At 41.3% G+C, this 19,265-nt stretch overlaps 1 protein-coding gene across 1 annotated transcript in view; it reads left to right on the forward strand.

Annotated features, from left to right (window-relative positions):
• The window catches only part of rtn4rl1b (reticulon 4 receptor-like 1b), a 113,210-nt gene extending 95,366 nt beyond the window's left edge, over positions 1-17,844 (forward strand). Inside the window, exons 2-3 of the mRNA XM_037467281.2 lie at positions 14,080-14,531; positions 15,178-17,844. Of these exons, the coding sequence (XP_037323178.1) occupies positions 14,080-14,531; positions 15,178-16,068 (1,343 nt within the window). The 3' untranslated portion in view covers positions 16,069-17,844. The remainder of the gene's footprint in view (positions 1-14,079; positions 14,532-15,177) is intronic.
• The last annotated feature ends 1,421 nt before the right edge of the window (positions 17,845-19,265 follow it).

Below are 19,265 nucleotides of genomic sequence, written 5' to 3' on the forward strand. Positions count from 1 at the left end.
GTAATCTTCAACTTATTCTGTTTTTTACTTTTGGTGGCTTCGGCTATCCTTCCCTCCTGCTTCTGCTTCTGCTTCTGTTCTTTCTAAGTCTTTGTCTTTCATCTCTTTATAAATAAGTACTGTGCGCTTATGTGCACATTCAGTGTACAGTTACATTGCTATATATATATTGCTCCTCAGGCATATAAGATTGTGTCAGTTTTAAAATGTATAATGCACGCCTAAAGTTAAATTATAGCATATTTATATGTCAATGCTTGGTATGTATTAATACTCTTAAAAATGTACAACAATAACAATTGTGTTAAATAAACAAGGTTAACAAATGTCATTATTAAACAATGAATGAATAAAGGAATATACCTCATAGTATGTATGTTATGATCGGAGATCACTGTCGTATGTTGTGCTGGTTTTAACATATTCTGGTCGTTTAGAGGAAGGCAAGGCACAGGTTGAACCAGGTATACAGACACAACAATCAACACAGCACAGAAAACAAATTCAACATGTGTCATTCTTGTCACATATTAGGAAACCGTTGTAGTATTTACCTTTCAGTGTTCCTGTGTGTACTTAATTAAAATGTTTTGTACCGTGTGGTTTCTCCTCTCACCACCTATTAGTGTGGTTGGGATGTGCGCTACTGAACCTGGGTGCCTTGAGACCAGCTGTCGCCAACCTCACCCAACAGCAATGTCAAGGGACGCCAAGATTACATTTTCAGTTTTACTTTTTAGGGTTTTAGCTTTACTTCCATTGTTTTCTTTCCTTTTATCCCTTTTTTTTTACATCACAACTACACTTGCATCCCTCTCACCTTCCTTTTTTACTGCAGCTCCCTCGGCCATTGAGATACCACACTCGCGATTTCTTGCGTAAACAAGCCCCTCGCTGGCTCTCTCTCTTGCTCTCTCTCTCTCTCTGTCCTTGACTCTACATCTCGTTATCCGTCTTCAAGGAGAGATGAGGGAGTGGCTGGAGGGAATCATGTTTCATCATCCAGCCGTATTCACTGAGATGGAGTGTGACATCTCCTTGTGCAGCTGCTTGTCTGTACATCTTTGTTGTTTTATAGCTCGATGCAATATTCAGGGGACTGATTTTTTTATTTGTTGTTGTATGTCGAAAAAGGTTCAAGGGACAGTCATTACATGCAACAAAAATTAGTCTCAGGCCGTCACTGTGGACAGGAAGAAAAAAAATAAACCACTTATCCGTGGAACGACTGCAGCAAGGCACTTGGCTTTATAAGGAGAGAGGGGATGGGAAGCACTTTCTACCGAGTGGTTGTTGCATGCAGACAAGCAGCTGGGAGGGAGGAGGAAAGCACTCTCAAAGATGAGTAGTTTGTGCGGTTTCGCCTTCCGAAGACTCAGGTTTACAATTGAGAGGAGGAAAAGAAAATAGGAACTCAAAATGGCGGGAGTTCTGACAGAAGCAGCGGCACTCACAACATGATAAAACTTCATTGCACGTCTTGTGAAAGAAATCAGTTTGTCATGATCCTCCAATGACCCTTCCTGAAGGGGAGAAACTAGCGTGAGTAAAAATGCATTATTGGGATGTATGTTTTTAAGGTTTTTTTGTCAAAGAATCCTTTGAAGGGAATCTTTGGTTTTGGTGTGCTTTTGGGTGACTCACTAAATCCTATAAGCTGCTATAGTATCTCCAACGGCCAGACCGGGGCTCCGTTAATCACACCTAAACAGTGATTCTTTCATCGTGCAAAACTGACTGCTTTGTAGTTTTGGGAAACAACAACGGAATCAATTAAGCAACGGACGGGACATGGCGCGAGGGAAGAGAAGAGTGAATGATGGCAGTGACAGGTTGTAAAAGGGAGTAGTAATTTGAATGAGCAAGGGAGACATTAACTTAAGGAAGCTTATCATTAAATAACTATTTTACATTTAACAGAAGTACTTTTACGTTGGAGACGTTGCACTATTTCTCAGGAGTGAAGACTCAATAAACAGGCGCAGGAAAGAGTACTGAAATGTTACTCAAACCCAACTGGAGCTGGACTATATGAAAGCAGACACGTAATGAATGCAGACAATGTTGGAATCTAAAAGTGGAAAGTCCAGGATGGAATGCAACTCGGGAGAAATAGAGATAGAAGATAGATTGAATGTATAGTAGCTGCCCCCCCCCCCCCCTCCCCTTCTGAGAAACAGGTACAATCATTGCTGGACGTGTTTGTTAGGAGAGAGTGTTGGACGCCTTCAAAGTGACGCCCAGGACCTTAATCAATTGACATTACACTAGGATCAATGCAGAAGCTCTCAGGGTCAGAAAAAAACTGCACTTAATGAAAAGGGATTACTCTCTTAAGATCAAGGTCTTCCACTCCCTTTCTTCCCCTCAGCTCCTTTTCTACTTCTCTTTCGTCTTCTGTTGTGTTTTCTATCCTCACACCCTCACTCTTTTAGACCAAAACACATGTTCTGATTCTGTCCACGATCTGACATGGTTTCAGTAAGCTTTTCATTTACGTAAATGCAAAGTTGCTCTGTAAATGTGGCCGTCTGTCATTTGTTGAGAGAAGCCTGCGTTGGGATTATGTCCTTGCACATTGATTTGTGGGAACTCTGTGCTTAAGTGAATTCTTATTATTGAATTTCTGATATGTTTTACTCTTTTGAAATGGTCTTTTGGTTTGTAATGTGACTCTGAAAGGTGCGTTTTGATTGATCCTGTGAGGACGCCAACTACCGTATACTAATCCACAGCAATGGATCCTATTCAAGGCAGATGGCAAATGTCAAAATCTGTGCACAGTCCACCATGTTGCTGTCGATCCACATCGAATGTTCAAAACGGTATTTGGTCTAATTTTCATATGACATTTTTTTCCGCTGACTTCCTGGGTGGTTAAATGGGATGGTGTACATTCATATGTTGGTGGATGCATATCACACTCACGTGGTTTGTTGTGTACTACCCTCCAGCTTTTGCTTCCACCTAGGTCGTCCTCTGCCTCTTGGTCATCCCACTGTCTCTTGAACTAATGAGCCACAATGCTCTCCTGTTCCCTCGCCCACTTTCCTGCTTGATTTCACATCTCTCCTTGCCTCCTTGAAACCATTAACTGAGACTGTTAAATATGTCTGTATGTGTGTGTGCCTTTACGTACGTGGATCACTAAACTCTCACCTGCTATGAATAATTGATCTGCTGAATCTAGGCCGAATGAGGTTTGAATGCAAGGAGGCATCTGCTGCAGCAGGGAGGTCGCTTACAGTTTGTTTTAAGGGAAAATATGTAAGCGGTGCCAGGAGATGGAGACTGGTGAGCTGGAAAATGCCATCTTTCAGTGCAGGTATTGGTCTTTACTGACCTGATGGTTCCCAGGCAGATCTGGGTAGCTTCTGAATCATTAATCTGCAAAAGCTTTTAGTTGCATGTACTTGCGCCATCATGTGTTCAGTGGATCTCCAAGGTTAGCGCAGGTCTACACATGTAAACAAAATGTATTTTTAATCAGCAGTTTCAAGTAGTTTTTTGACTACTACTCACACAACTATGTCCGATATCAAAAGGACGTGGTGGTTGATTGGAGAACGTTGACAACACGTCTCAGTCAGCAAAACCTTGTTTTCTCTCCTTATTTCCTGTGGATAACCAAACAGCAGCACCATCGATGGGCAGTATTTCTATTACTTGTTTAATATATACTTATATACTACTTTGGAGTATTTTGTAATTGTAACATCATTTGTAATACTAGTGCAGTAATTTTGTATTTAAAAAAAAAACAGTTCACAAGTTCTGTCTTTTTGGAAGTTGACATATCAGTTGAGTAACTAGCAATAGGAAGAGGGAAATCATGATTACCATGTGTGTACACACACACACTTCTTTTTTGTGTGGTTCACCAGAGCTTTGTGTATACGATTTAGCTCAAAACCTAAATGCTCTGCTAAACCAAATCGTGAGAAAACAGAAGTATTTTTTATATTTTATATACAGTTACATTTTCTTGCACCAGTATTTTATTTTGATAGATTTATTTGAGGGATGTTTTGTATAAAAATACATTTTGATGTTTTTTTGCCCATTTCCGAGCAGCACAATAACAATTCAGGAGCTTAAACAAATGACATACTGTATTTGTCTGGTGAATTTTGTTATGTTTAGCAGGCGATCATCACGTGGATGGTTGTGTTTGAGCTGACAATTGAAGCTGAAATGAGGGGGACTAAGAAAAAAGGGTTGCTGTTGGACTGCAATTTAATATCTAATAGTTTAATATATCATTTAATTTCATCACTTTAGTTTGCCAATAGTTCCTAGTTTTGGAACTCATCCAAAAGGAGAAATAACTGTTTCTGTAACTTTTGACTGCAGGCCTGCTTTGGCCCTTCTGCTCTGCTTTTCTAAACTGTGTAAATCTACGGACCACGTAGGGAAATTGCACTTTTCTGTTTGGCCAGCTTCCACAGAAACATCAAAGCACAGATTGAGTCAAGGGCAACTACTCTGGAGCTGATAATAATCTAATGCTGCGATTGTTCGTACGGTAACATTAAGACTCTTTGGTTCATGGAGTAACTACAGTCCCCCTGCTGTGGATACATCTCCCCAACACCACAAACTCCTCTTTGAAACAACCTCCCTCCTATATTTCCCTCTGCCTTCGCTTGGTTCTCTATTAAGCTTAAGTTATTACAAATTCATTGTCATTTGCTGCTTTTTTCTCTATCTGTCACAGTATCGCCACAACTCAGCTGTCACTCTGATAGACAGGCTCAATGATTGGACTGACAGCTTGCACATGATTGAACATGGCTCAGCCAAAGGACAAGCCAGGCATCCTGGCAGTCGTCCAACGTGCTACAGAAAGCTATAAACTCTGCTCCAATTTCTGAAAAACACTGTAGCTGTCACTCAAAAGTGTGAAGTTGGATTGTGTGTTTTTTGTCTTTTGTGAAAGTCTTTCTAGCATATTCATACTTTCTATGTGAGGATCCGACCTTGCTCCATGTGATCAAACCTTCGGCATTCATTCATTCGATGGTCGTGTGGACTGTACACATAGCGCATACACGCTGTGCATTTTACGGTTTGGTTCCACGCTCCATGGCGCTCGGTTTGACATGGATAACAAAATGGATGATGGTTGGGTGAGAAAATTTGCCGTTTCCCACGTTTAGAGGAATACAAAAACAGCCAAACTCATGATGTGTTAATGTGACAGATCTACCACCCAATTTAGTAATTTTGTCATTTTGTGTGTTGAGAAAAGGACTGTAAAGATTTTTCTACATTGAAAGAGCTTCTACATTACATCAAGCACCTTCCACTATGAGGGATACATATGAGCACCTCCACTGTATAATTGCATTATAAATACTCTCTATCACCTGCTCAACAGAATATGGATACAATTATGATGATTAATAGATTTTGGTAGAACCATTGACTACATTTAGCTTGTGCAGTGCAATACCACCACACTCAGTGAAATATATTTGAATCATTTGGCTTTGAATGATGAAATCATGATGAATGGATGTAGTTGGTTGCTGATAGTGCTGCCCCAAACAGCGCTGGTTTGGCTAGTGTGTGCTTGGTGTAAGTGATTTTTCTATGTTTGCATGCAAGCACTATGGCATATATCAATGTTTACCATAATGCTGTGAAGGAGTGTCGAGTATCAGAGTAAAGACTATTCATGTAAACAAATGAACCTGAGAAATGCTGTCTGTCTTTTTAATGTTTCACCTCCCTCTGCTTGGCTTGATAAGCACTATATCTGATGAGATCCCGATCGGTTTTGGTTGGATGAAAGAGACCTCATTACACAGTTTTCTATACAAGATTTGCATTCTTTTTCTAGTTTTACTTTTAGTCTCTCACTTTAACCATTGCACATTGTGAATGCAATAATGGATTGACTAGTCCCTGCTGCTTACAATATTAAACGACCATAAAACTGCACATAGCCAACGTAAATCACAAACAATGTTGGGGCACATGGTGGCTCTATCACCCACACGTGACATACCTTGGCACTCCAGTCCTCACCAGTGTTCATTTCATCGACGAAAACTATGACGAAAAATGTTTGTTTGTTTCAGTTATTTAGCATGCGCGGTCGATACATATGTCCCTCTATTGTTTTAGCCACCTTCCTATGATATGAACTGCAGGTCACATGATCTGTCGCCACCTTCCTATGATATGAACGGCAGGTCACATGGCCTTTCGCCACCGGCAGGTTGCTGAATCTGAAGGCACCTTCCTATGAAATTATAGAAACATGGTTATATTCAGAGTCATGGCAACGGTAAAACGCTAAGACCCTTGGCCTGAGAGGGGAAAAAAAGGAGTTTAATATGGTTATTAAATGTGACTAAAACTGGATTAAAATGTTCTAAGATTAAAATGCACCAACACCAATGGCACAAATTGGCTAAATTCAGATCAGTGGTGAGTTTGGACCTCTGAACACTTATTTATTATAGAGAATTTCCCAAATATTTAAAAAAACATTATTTATGAAGTTAGTGACATGGTGAAATGAGCTACCTCATTTCACCTTGTCTTCATAAATTACGAGATAGATCTCTCGTAATCAAAAATCCCCCGCCCCCCCACACACAACCCAGTTTGACCATAAACCCGTAATAACAGTTTGCTTCATGTAACCTTAATATTTAGTCAATTCATTGCATATACTAATTACATGTCAACTCTTTATGACCTAATTTATGCAGTGTGCTAGAATGAGATAAGAAGTGTGTGTGTGTGGGGGGGGGGGGGAATGCCGATCCAATCCAGACAGACACACACACACACCCATGCTCTTGTAAGCAGACGCTCACTTTGCTAAGGCCTCTGCACCAGAAGAATTGTGCTCTAATGTCCTATATTTGTGAAATATTTCTCTCCTGCTGCATTTCTCAGAGAGCTCTGGATTGTCCTTGTTCTCTCCCATTTCCCTTTCATTCACTAGAAGAATAGTCAGGCAACCTTATGAGGCAATGTTGCCTGCAGCGCTGCCAGGGAACGGCGAATGAGACTAAATCTATAACGTTCCGCAGTAGGGTGTGGGGGAAAAAAGACAAATATTCCCGGGCGGAAGTGTTGCTGGTCACAGCTGTTGGCAGCATTGTTGATGAGTGAGTTTGGTGTTCAGTCAGAAAATAAGTGCTTTCAACAAGTCAGAAAATGTCTTTCTTGTACTTGTACTGAATGAAAACTTTCTGAGATTATTGCTGTTTCTTGATGATTTAAGAAGACATATTTGAAATGATTCCAACAATGTTAATTAAGATGAATAGGCAATTATTGACCCATACTAAAATGGTCAGATGTTGATGTTCAATCTGAGGCATTCAAATAGCTGTGGAATCAAGGCATTTACAATGATTTACACTGATGAAAATCAAAAATAATTTGATGGCAAATCATAATCTTCTGATTGTCTGATGTTGCCCAAGTTGGTAACCTTTCCTGACGAAACCTCACGAAACATTTCTACAATGTTGAGTTTATAATACAATATACTTAAAATCATTAATCACTACATGAGCATATCATAAAAAATTGAAGCCTGACACCTTTCATGACTGTTGATGGAATAAAGGACAACCTTTAACCAAGCTTGTTAAGTTGATTAACAAAATAAAGGACAATTTTACACTCAGACTCTTATTATATATACAATTTATAAGGAATGTCATGCAAAATGACCATTGTTGAAAACTCATTCTATTTCCAGCCAGACCTTTAATACGCACACATCTTAGTCTCATGCAGATTTTTTGGCATAAAAACATATACAGTAGATGGCAGCAGTGTTATGCACCCCTATGCCATTGTATTAGTGTAGTATAATATGAATATTCACTATATTACGGTGAGCCGGTTCAATTACCAATCAAATATGTTTCACCATTTATAACTACCGGGTGCCTGAATATGACTGTAAACACCTTTTGAGTGTGAAGTGAGTTGAGACATTATTTAGAAACAGCCACTAGCAGAAGAGAAAAAAAACAGGGTGCTTATCGGGGTTTTTGGAGGGACACGGGAAATTTAGTTTGTCTAGTATAATTATGGGTAGAGTCACGCAGCTCCACAGACGTACCATTTCCCTTCCATTAGCAGAGATGTTTTATTCATGAGGGCAAGTCTAGTGTGAACTATACTTCACTGTTATTTTACGCAGTCACTTCTAAGTCTGTCGGGGGCCCTGAGCCATTGTGTTTCATCTATCTATTCTTTCTGCACCCATAAACAAATTGGGAACTTGGTGATGATGGGGTCAAGGTTTCAAGAGTGTAACATTGACTTTTTTTACAAAGTGGGCTAAGTCACGCGGATCTCATCCATTTGGTTTGTGGATTACAGTTGTGAAACCTTGAGTAAACATCTTGGTTCTAGTTTTGGATTTAGCAACTATGGGTGAAAACTATGAGGGGCCGTTTAGGACTTAACTACTGAGACACTCTCACACACACTACTGAGACACTCAACACTCTCACACACACTACTGTATGAGGGGCCGTTTAGGACTTAACTACTGAGACACTCTCACACACACTACTGAGACACTCAACACTCTCACACACACTACTGAGACACTCTCACACACACTACTGAGACACTCTCACACACTCTACTGAGACACCCAACACTCACACACACTACTGAGACACACTCACACACACTACTGAGACACTCTCACACACACTACTGAGACACTCTCACACACTCTACTGAGACACTCAACACTCACACACACTACTGAGACACACTCACACACACTACTGAGACACTCTCACACACACTACTGAGACACTCTCACACACACTACTGAGACACTCTCACACACACTACTGAGACACTCTCACACACACTACTGAGACACTCTCACACACACTATTGAGACACTCTCATACACACTATTGAGACACTCTCATACACACTATTGAGACACTCAGACAGCATCTCGCTATACAACATGAGAGCATCTCACTATACAATGTGAGAGCATCTCACTATACAATGTGAGAGAATCTCAGTATACAGTGTGAGAGCATCTCAGTATACAGTGTGAGAGCATCTCAGTTACACCGGAAGGCATCTCAGTTACACCGGAAGGCGGAAGCAAAGAGCGCTGATTTTGAACAGCGCAATGCGCCAATCATACGCGCCCTTCCTTCATATGCCTTGAAGTCTGCGGTCGCCCGTCCAAGTTTATAAATACTACCATATTCAAGGGACGGAATGTCATTTTAGGACGTTTTCAGGCGAGAAATTAGGTGTTTAAGCAACATTTCTGCGGTCGGTTTGTTAACATTCAGCCATCGTAAAAAATTCCATGGAGGATGTCGGAGACGTGAGGCGTAGTTAACGGGACCACCTGATGCCCCCAGCACCGGGCGGTCAGCCTCATCTCACGCCGCAGACAGCAGCCTGTTCTCGGCCAGACTTCTGTGAAATTGACTACTTAAATTGACACCTACTACTAGGGGGATGTTGGGCCGTCCTGATTTGCAATGCCCTGACGCGTATTTGTCCTCCTTTTTTTTGGAGTTGCGCTGGGAAAACTGTCGCCCCCCCCCCCCCTCTCTGGCCGTAACGTCCGCGCCACCCCCGCTAACCTGAAACGACTTTGACACCCCTGATTTAGAGCCTCACGAAATATTGTCCTTTTTTATGGTGTTATGGATATGGTCACCCTACATTGTATCTACTTTTCCGTAGCGGAGACACGAGTGGATCTTACAATAGAAATATTCATTAATTAATATTTGGATTTTAATGTATTATTTAATCGATTATTATCCTTCGCTTTGAAGCTGATGCCCTGCTGCCGGTTTCCATGACGGTCTCCCCACAAGACCTTTAATAAAGACACGATTAGTTTTATTCCACAATGATAGACAGTACAATAAGCGCGCACACTATGGATACAGTCTAGTTTACGTATAGTTTATTAAGGTTATGAATTTAAACTCTGCTCGCAAAATAGCCATTAAACAAACACCAGTCTCAGATTAGAGGTTATGAACACTCATCCTAGTATTACTATCGTATATATAACCGCTACGGAAAAGTGGATCGAAGCGGAGCATTTCACGGATGTCTGGCCGAGAACAGGCTGCTGTCTGCGGCGTGAGATGAGGCTGATCGCCCGGTGCTGGGGGCATCAGGTGGTCCCGTTAACTACGCCTCACGTCTCCGACATCCTCCATGGATTTTTTTACGATGGCTGAATGTTAACAAACCGACCGCAGAAATGTTGCTTAAACACCTAATTTCTCGCCTGAAAACGTCCTAAAATGACATTCCGTCCCTTGAATATGGTAGTATTTATAAACTTGGACGGGCGACCGCAGACTTCAAGGCATATGAAGGAAGGGCGCGTATGATTGGCGCATTGCGCTGTTCAAAATCAGCGCTCTTTGCTTCCGCCTTCCGGTGTAACTGAGATGCCTTCCGGTGTAACTGAGATTCTCTCACACTGTATACTGAGATTCTCTCACACTGTATACTGAGATGCTCTCACACTGTATACTGAGATTCTCTCACATTGTATAGTGAGATGCTCTCATGTTGTATAGTGAGATGCTGTCTGAGTGTCTCAATAGTGTGTATGAGAGTGTCTCAGTAGTGTGTGTGAGAGTGTCTCAATAGTGTGTATGAGAGTGTCTCAGTAGTGTGTATGAGAGTGTCTCAATAGTGTGTGTGAGAGTGTCTCAGTAGTGTGTGTGAGAGTGTCTCAGTAGTGTGTGTGAGAGTGTCTCAGTAGTGTGTGTGAGAGTGTCTCAGTAGTGTGTGTGAGAGTGTCTCAGTAGTTAAGTCCTAAACGGCCCCTCATAGAAAACAACACGTTGGAGCAGAGCCAACAGCTAAATAAACATAACTTTCATAAACTGAAAACGTCAGATACCTCAATCGAATCGGCTTTCTTTATGCAACCGGACGCGTTGCCCCTGCTAGTCATTTGAAATAATGCATGCGTAAGGAACATCGGCATTGAAAACGGGATGCGGAGGTGTGTGCTGGGGGGCACGCTGCATGGGGAGAGAGTTGGAAGTGAAAGGCTTGTGACGCGAGTGTTAATGCAACTGATGAGATAACTGTTCCTTTTCCTTTCCAAAAGCACATTGTAATTATCATATTCTCTTTTAGAGCCTCTCCTTTATTCTGCCAAATTCCAACAGACACTATTGGCATATATATGCTCTGTTCTGTCCAAAGCTATTTATATAATACAATCTGAGCTGAATGGCTCATTGTGTGAGCACATAATGCATTTATGACAGATATTCATTTATAACATTTTCCTTTAGCATTCCCACACAAGGCTTATTTTTGCTTCTGTGCTGACAACCAGTCCCTGTAAACAAGCGTCATTCCGGCTTTTATGCTCGTCACACTGACATGATCTGCTTCATTTATTTCCAAATGTGACACATGCTGTACTGTTAATACTAATGTGTCTTAGTGAGTCCGCACGGAGCTATTTTGTGTATAAAGTATATGAACTAATGCACGTGTGTGAATGCATGTGTGATTTTCTGATCTAGATTTAAATTAGTGTTTGAAAGTGCAAATATATAGTGTGATAAGATCAGTGAGCTGGAAGATGTTAAAGTCCTGCACAGATCTAGAGAGCATCTTCATCATGAATTCCATCCACATCAGAAATTTGGTGAAATGATTTTGTTCTCAAGGGAAGGAATGGATGTAGATACAACTCTCTTCATCTGCTTTTCCAGATACTTAATTTTCCAGAGAAAACCATTAAAAACCTCCATTTTAGAGGAACAGATTAAACAGCGCAAAGAACCTATTATTTTGTCCTCTCAAGCTGAGGAGAGAGAGAGAGGAGAGGAGGCGCATCCTTGTGTCCACCCTGATTAGCAGATCGCTTATTCAAAGTGTCTCACTATTAAGGCAGCTTCCTCTCCCTTTCCCTGCATCACACATATGCCAGTCTGTCTCTTAACTGCTCAGATCATTTCTCCGTCAGGGGTCTGCTGCCTGATTCTATTGACATGCATGAAGTAAATTGTTAATGGAAATAGCTTAAGACTTCAAAAGATATTTAGTGAAAGTGAGAAAATCTGTTTAATGAATGATGAAACACCGTGTTGAATTCCAGCGGATGTAGGTGATCAAAACAAGTATTATATCTTCTCAGAATAAATTTCAAAGCAAAAGACAGATTAAATGTGTTGTGTTTTGGGCATTCTTCTATCGGAATTATTCTTTTATGTGGCTCAATAATAATATGTGAAATACAATAACAAATACCTGCATCTCAAGTGCCTGGTGGCTGCAGCTTAATGCAAATGTTCCTCAAACAGCGTAAAGAAAGATTGGCTGTGACTTGTCTTGCTTATTTGTCTGACACATAAAGCATACCATTATTTCCCAAGAGTAAAGATTAAAACACTTTCACCTATTAATTCAGTCAGTAGGTGCCACGCTTAATACATCTTTGTGGAAATGGTGAGTGGAGAGAAACATTGAGATAACAAGCACCTGCAGTGACTATAAAAAAGTGAAATATGGTTGAGAAAAACCACGAAACAACCATTAAGAAAGTGAAGGATCCATGTATCGATGCAGGGCGTTACGTTAAAACTAGAAGCCGAACATAAAGCGGAGGCCCAGACAGTACACATGAACGCACACTTAGATTCAACCTTTTGCCCGTGTTCAGCCGTAAAGAATCCCTCCGTTCTGTGGGCACGTGTTTAGGTGAATGCGTGCATATCCGTTGTTGTCCAGTGGCAGGGCTTAACAAATAGGATTAGATCCGCGCCCAAGAGAGCACACTCCTGTTCAGGTGACACACAGCTCCATGCTGCAGCTCTACAGCTAGACACAGAGAATTACTGTTAAAGGTCAGTGGAGTCAGACGCTGAATGTCACAGCTTAGCCACAGTTTGGCGAGAAAAGACATTGGATAAATACGCCTGTCTCTTGGTGAAGAGTTATTCTGCAGCTCCCGAATATCCAGCATAAAAGACCCAGAATTACAAGGAGAGTTAAAAGGCAGAAGAGCCATATCGATGAGAGGCAGTGAATCAGCCCGCTGCTGTGCTGTGAATAATAAATTGAGTAGAAGATAGCCAGAGGTTGTCAGATGGGACTTTCATGATGGGCTGCGAGTTATGCTCATTCTAGATGAGCCTGTGGATAAATCACATCCCCAGTCTCAAGGATCTATGGAATCATGTCACCGATCAGAAAATGCTTGCTACAAGTTTAAACAAGCATTCCACCCCTCATTTAACAATACAAGAAGACTGATTACAGCTTCTGCTTGATGCAAAGTGGGGGCCACTGGAATTGGGGGAGGGATTGGACGAGCACATCTCCCTGGTGGCAGAATATGGAAATGGGTGATTCTGAAATAGCTACATTGGGGTGAAATCAGAGAACATCGTCACGGAGACATGTTGTGATTCAGCAGTTGTTATTGTTTGCTCCATTCAATAGTTTTCCTGACTGTTGGGGCCAAAATACACTCAGTGTATTCATTTTGACAGAGAGGGTCCGGCTGAAATATTTTGTTTTTTTGGCTGCTGTATTTTGAAAGACTTGCTGAAGATATCAAAAATGTTTAGTGATGGCCTTACTTTGATTTACCCTAATAGCAGGATTAAAATGTTTTGCTTCAACCTCAGCTGTGCCTTGTGTTAAGGGCTTCTGGGCACATGTCTGCATGCTGGCATGCTAAACTCGCTCTCTATTGCAAACCGAGTCTACCCACGGGTACAAATCAAAGTCACCCGAACCTGAACTATAGATGGTGTACACAGTAAACATGAATTCTGATAAACATCAGCATGTTAGGATTGCCTCTGTGAGCATGTTTAGCATACTGAAGACAGCGTTTGGGGCAAGCGCAGCCTCACAGGTTCACTATAGAGGCTGTCAACTCTCAGTGTTAATATATCTTTATACTCTTCAAGTTTTAATCTAGAAAAGGAGGCATTAAAAATTCTAGCTAACCAAAAAGTGTAAAATGCTCTCGCCGTGCACTAAATCCCTCCTTGTCAATTTTCCCCTTTCTCTCCCTCTTCTGTGTGCTTTCTCCAGGCTGTGGGCTGGAGTTCCTGCTGGTTCTCTGTGGGCTTGAGTTTTCCTGGTCCTGCCCGCGCCACTGCATCTGCTACACTGCGCCCAGCACGGTCTCCTGCCAAGCCCACAACCTCCTGACGGTCCCTGAAGGCATCCACCCCGACAATGAGCGCATCTTCCTACAGAACAATAAGATCCATCGCTTACTCCGGGGACACTTCAGCCCCAATACGGTCACACTCTGGATCTACTCCAATAACATCTCGTATATAGAGCCGTCCACCTTCCACGGCTTTACGCTTCTCGAGGAGCTCGACCTCGGAGACAACCGTCACTTGCGCTCCTTGGCAGAAGATACTTTCCACGGGCTGAATCGGCTCAATGCGCTTCACTTGTACCGTTGTGGGCTCAGTTCACTCCCTAACAACATCTTCCAAGGCCTCAGAAACCTGCAGTATCTCTACTTGCAGGTACTTTAGTCTGTTTATACAACCACAAATCCATTAGGGCTGTCACTCTTCCACAAGAACAGAACAAATACAACCCATGTTGCAGAGACAAATTCTAAACTATGTTGTAAAATGAATGTGTTGTTGATTTGTTGAGGGTCCCCCCTGATTATCCATTCAGCACTGCTACTTATTTCTCTCGATTTTGGTAAAGTAGCCTCGGTAGTCTACTTTTCTAAAGTTATGGAATAGGTGCCTGGAGTGCAGGGCACAGTCTGTGCTTATTCACTGAGAATTCTGAATGGCCTAGTAAGCAGATTCATAAAACACATTCACGTAGACACAAGATCACGGGACAGCAATTCAGCACAATGTTGTTGGAATATAAATCAATCAATCAATCAAAATGTATTTATATAGCACTTTTACAAAACCAGCAGTGCTGCTAAACATCAGAAACACATCTCATACAATAGAAAGAGCGAACATAGAAAACAGTCAAATCAGAAAAGGTTACGCAGAGACAAAAGAATGAAATTGTCACACCACTGCTACGTATCAAAGGCCAGACGAAACAGATATGTTTTGAGTTTGGACCTAAAAAAAGCTACATCTGTAGATGTACAATATGTAGACTAATGATTGAATTCCCTCTGTATCTCCTCAGGATAATCATCTGAAGTTCCTTCAGGATGACACCTTTATGGACCTCCACAACCTGAGCCACCTGTTCCTGCATGGCAACCGTCTGTGGAGCCTCAACCAGAACACCTTTAGAGGTCTCCGAGCATTGGACCGACTGCTTCTGCACCAAAACCAGATTGAGTGGGTTGACCGCCTGGCCTTCCACGACCTGAAACGTCTCACCACTCTCTACCTGTTCAATAACACCCTTGTACAGCTCTCTGGACAGTGCCTGGACACACTGCCCGCATTGGAATACCTACGCCTCAATGACAACCCCTGGTCATGTGACTGCAAGGCCCTGTCACTATGGGAGTGGTTGAAGCGTTTTCGAGGCTCCACGTCTTCAGTGGGTTGCCAGGCACCGGCTGAAATTTTTGGGAAGGACCTCAAGGATCTGCGCAAAGAAGACTTCCCCAACTGTTCACCCACCTTACCTAATTCTGAGTCCAGAGCCCAGACTAACAATTTATCTGGCACGGTGAATCCGTCCATGAACCGCGGCGTGGTGGTGGGTTCTGGAGGGCAGACCCACATTGTGCACCCTTCAAGGCCTGGCCGCTCTCGGAACTGCACGAAGCCTCGTGTCAGAGGCAAGGGCAAGGGTGACAATGAGGTTCACCACTCAAAGGAGGCCATAGCAGACAAGGATGATTCCTCCCCGGATTTCACAGAGGGGGGGAAACACGACCACACATCCCCGGATGGCACCGTCACACGGAGGAAGCACAAGTGTACTCCCAGGACCACTGTTCGCCCCCCTAGTGGGGTTCAGCAAGCCAACAACAGGGCAACCTTTTCCCAGTCATTACTACATGTCTGTGCCCTCTGCGCGGCCTTGATAACGACAAATATTGACTTCATTCTCCGTTGACCCTCAAAGGGTTTGGAAAGTGAGAGAAAGAAAAAAAACAGCCCTCAGACCCTCTCTTGCTCCTGCACTACTAGGCCTGTGTGTCTTTTATGTATGTGTGTGAGTGTGATTATTTGTGTAAATGTAGTGTAGGGAGCTTTACTGTTTAGACTGAAACAGGCATTGAAAGCATCAAACATCTACAACAGAAGGACTCACTGCACAAAAATCAAGAAGACTGTGAGAGTATGACAAAAGATTATTGCAGACGAAGCTTGCACTGCCATTGATGCCAGTATGATTTCATCCACATATGTCCTGGTACCTTGTATTTTTAACTTTTTTTTCCCCAACTGGAGTTCCTTTTACCTGGCAAAAATAGACAAACGGAAGGAGAGATGACAGAGCAAAATAGCTGAAGTTGTTAGCCGTGGAATGCTCCATCCAGCTTTAAATTTACGTTCGCAGTTCTTATCAAGCACAAACTACAGGTCAATGACCCTGTCAGCCCCCATGTGTCGGTCCGTTTTTCTTTCATCCTGTTTGCCAAATGTATTTTGTCCAGACAATTGGGTGTATTGACTTTTTCTAATAAACAAAAAACTGTAAGCTTGGCAATAACTAGTCATTCAGTTTCAGACAACGGAATGTGCCATTAACAACGTGAAATGGAAATCTATTGCCACAGATGTTTAAAGGCTATAAACAGAGCAACCATTAGCTCACACGCTGTGTGAAAATCTCTGCACAATGCTGACCTTTTTTAGGTTCTGTATCAATCTTTCGAACAGCAGTTCTCACTGCAAATACTTGCTTTTCTACATATAGCTCTGATTCCATCTTCCCATACACCACTTTTCTCTCTCTGTGCAACTGAATACTCAGCAGTCAATTGTTTAAAGATGACGAGGACTCGACTCACGCTTTTTTCATTTGCTTGGAAAAACTATGTGTGTTGGGTTCCTGGGACATCAAGCTGTGAATATCAACGGATTGTGTCTATACCTTGTGTCAGATGTCGTTCATTTGATTTTTATTAGACACAAAGTGGACCGAGAGACAGTTCCTGCTGCGGGGCCAACAGGAGCCTTAGAGGTGGAGGGTCAAAGGGGCGTTTTCTCAGTGTCCCGGTGAGGTTGTGCTGAACTGATCCCTCCGGAGTGAGGACAAACCTCCCTCATTGAGAATGTTTCTTAATCACTCAACTTCAAAGAAACACAGCACTCCAGAAAAGTGTGCGTGCGAGACATCAATGACTCAATAAAACATTCAAAAAACATTTTGAAAGGAGCATGGTATAATACAGAAGAAATGATACCAATTAATTAACTGATGTGATTGTCCTTGGATGCAGGGATCCAAGACAACCGGGTTTGTAGGATTGCGGGACGTCTTACTGTACTTCTGGAGCTTTTGTGCCTCCCTTAGATCTACCGATAAGATGGTGTTTGTATCAATGTGAACTATACCAGTAACAATGGAGACGAGAGGACTTCTTGCAGTGCTGATATTAATCATTTACTGTATTACTATGAGAAAAAACAGTATCAGTGACATTGATGATGATAACAGGGTTTTCAGCTCCTCCTTTCAGGAGGTGTCTTACGTTTTTTGATTTTACTGTGATTCGTTTATTAAAGTATTTTTCATGTTATATTTTTAGAGCCTTTTATTTGTTAATGCACAATTTCTCACATACCTATTTCTTGTTCTTGTTATATGCCTATTCATCTTCTTTCATTGCCATCATTCAAATGTTCAGCAAGTTATCATCAGAAAACTGCAAGATGTTTATAAAGATATTAAAATCTATATCTTCTTATGTCCACCGTTGCAGTCTGAGTCTGTTTATTGCTGTATTTAAAGGTGTATGAGCTCATCTAGAGAAAGTAAAAGCCACGGTTTGCTTTTTTTCCCTTTCATTCATTTACAGCTGTAAATGATGAAGCCACAAATGTGGTTGCCCTTCCATCTATGTTCTATTTTTCATTTTGTGTGTATGTATGTACATTATACAAAGCAATAATATGAGGAAAATGTTAAAAATGGAATTAAAAAAGGCAACATACTGAAGTTCCGTAACAACAGAAAAAAAAGTAGATCATAGGTTGACATGCAGACTATGCTATACATTGCAGTTCAATAAATCATTTAAAAGCATTGAAGATATTAATGAAAGTGTCACATTGAATCTGTAGATATTCGAGCCTATTATTAATGGGCCCCTGGAACATAAATTCTATTTCCTCTTTAGATTCCCCTCCCCGAGAGAGAAATTGATCCCCAAGTAAGTTTTCCATTTGACCTTTTTTCATAATTGTGTTAAATGATAAATGAGCACAGAAGCAGAAGTTGTATGCATGGATGAGATTGGGGTATAATTATATTCAAACTGGCATCTGGTGTTTGATGCCAATCTACTCGGCAGCTTTCAACCCCGTCCAAGCTCGTTTGAAACACCCACCTCAACGACTGGTACGTTGCATCAGCCTGCATCTTTTTCAACTCCATCACATAACATATATATAAGATAAAATAATGCATTTCATGTGAAAACAAAAAAATAAATAAATATACCAAATTGTTATTATTTTTTAAATATTTTCCATCTTTCAATTCTTTAATGCTATGAAATACCTAAACGGTTACATCACTCGATATTTGTCCGAATTCCACATTTTCCTTTTTTCTCTGTTCATGTTTGAGTGAGCTGAATGAGATGTTAAACCATAAACAGGAAAAAATGAGGCATCCCTTCATCCATTTGTATCTATTTGCAGGAGCTGATGGCGTGTGGATTCTCTAATAAGCTTGTTCATATGCACACAAACATCCATCATTGTAGTTGAGGCAAAAAAAAGAAAACACACTTAGTAAATAGGAGTGAACAGAACGTCATAAATCTGTGAATAAACATGCTTATATGCTGTGTTAAATGGAACGTTTTCCATTTTTACATAATCTGGCCATTTACACTGATTGTAGGTTAAATTAAAGGCACTTGGTGTAAATTGTTTCAAAGAGACTCATTTTCATAAATGATATACTGACTCTTTTCAGAGTAGGTATCTTGTTAAACTTGCTTGTTAAACTTGCTAAATGAAAATGAATTATTCTCCTGCTGATTCATATGTGATAATTTAAATAAAAACAACAGCTAACTAAAAGTAAAAAAGTAAAAAAAAACAAGAGATGGTATTGTGACCCAGCATATTGTC

Source organism: Pungitius pungitius, chromosome 3, assembly GCF_949316345.1.
Source record: "Pungitius pungitius chromosome 3, fPunPun2.1, whole genome shotgun sequence".
NCBI lineage: Eukaryota > Metazoa > Chordata > Actinopteri > Perciformes > Gasterosteidae > Pungitius > Pungitius pungitius.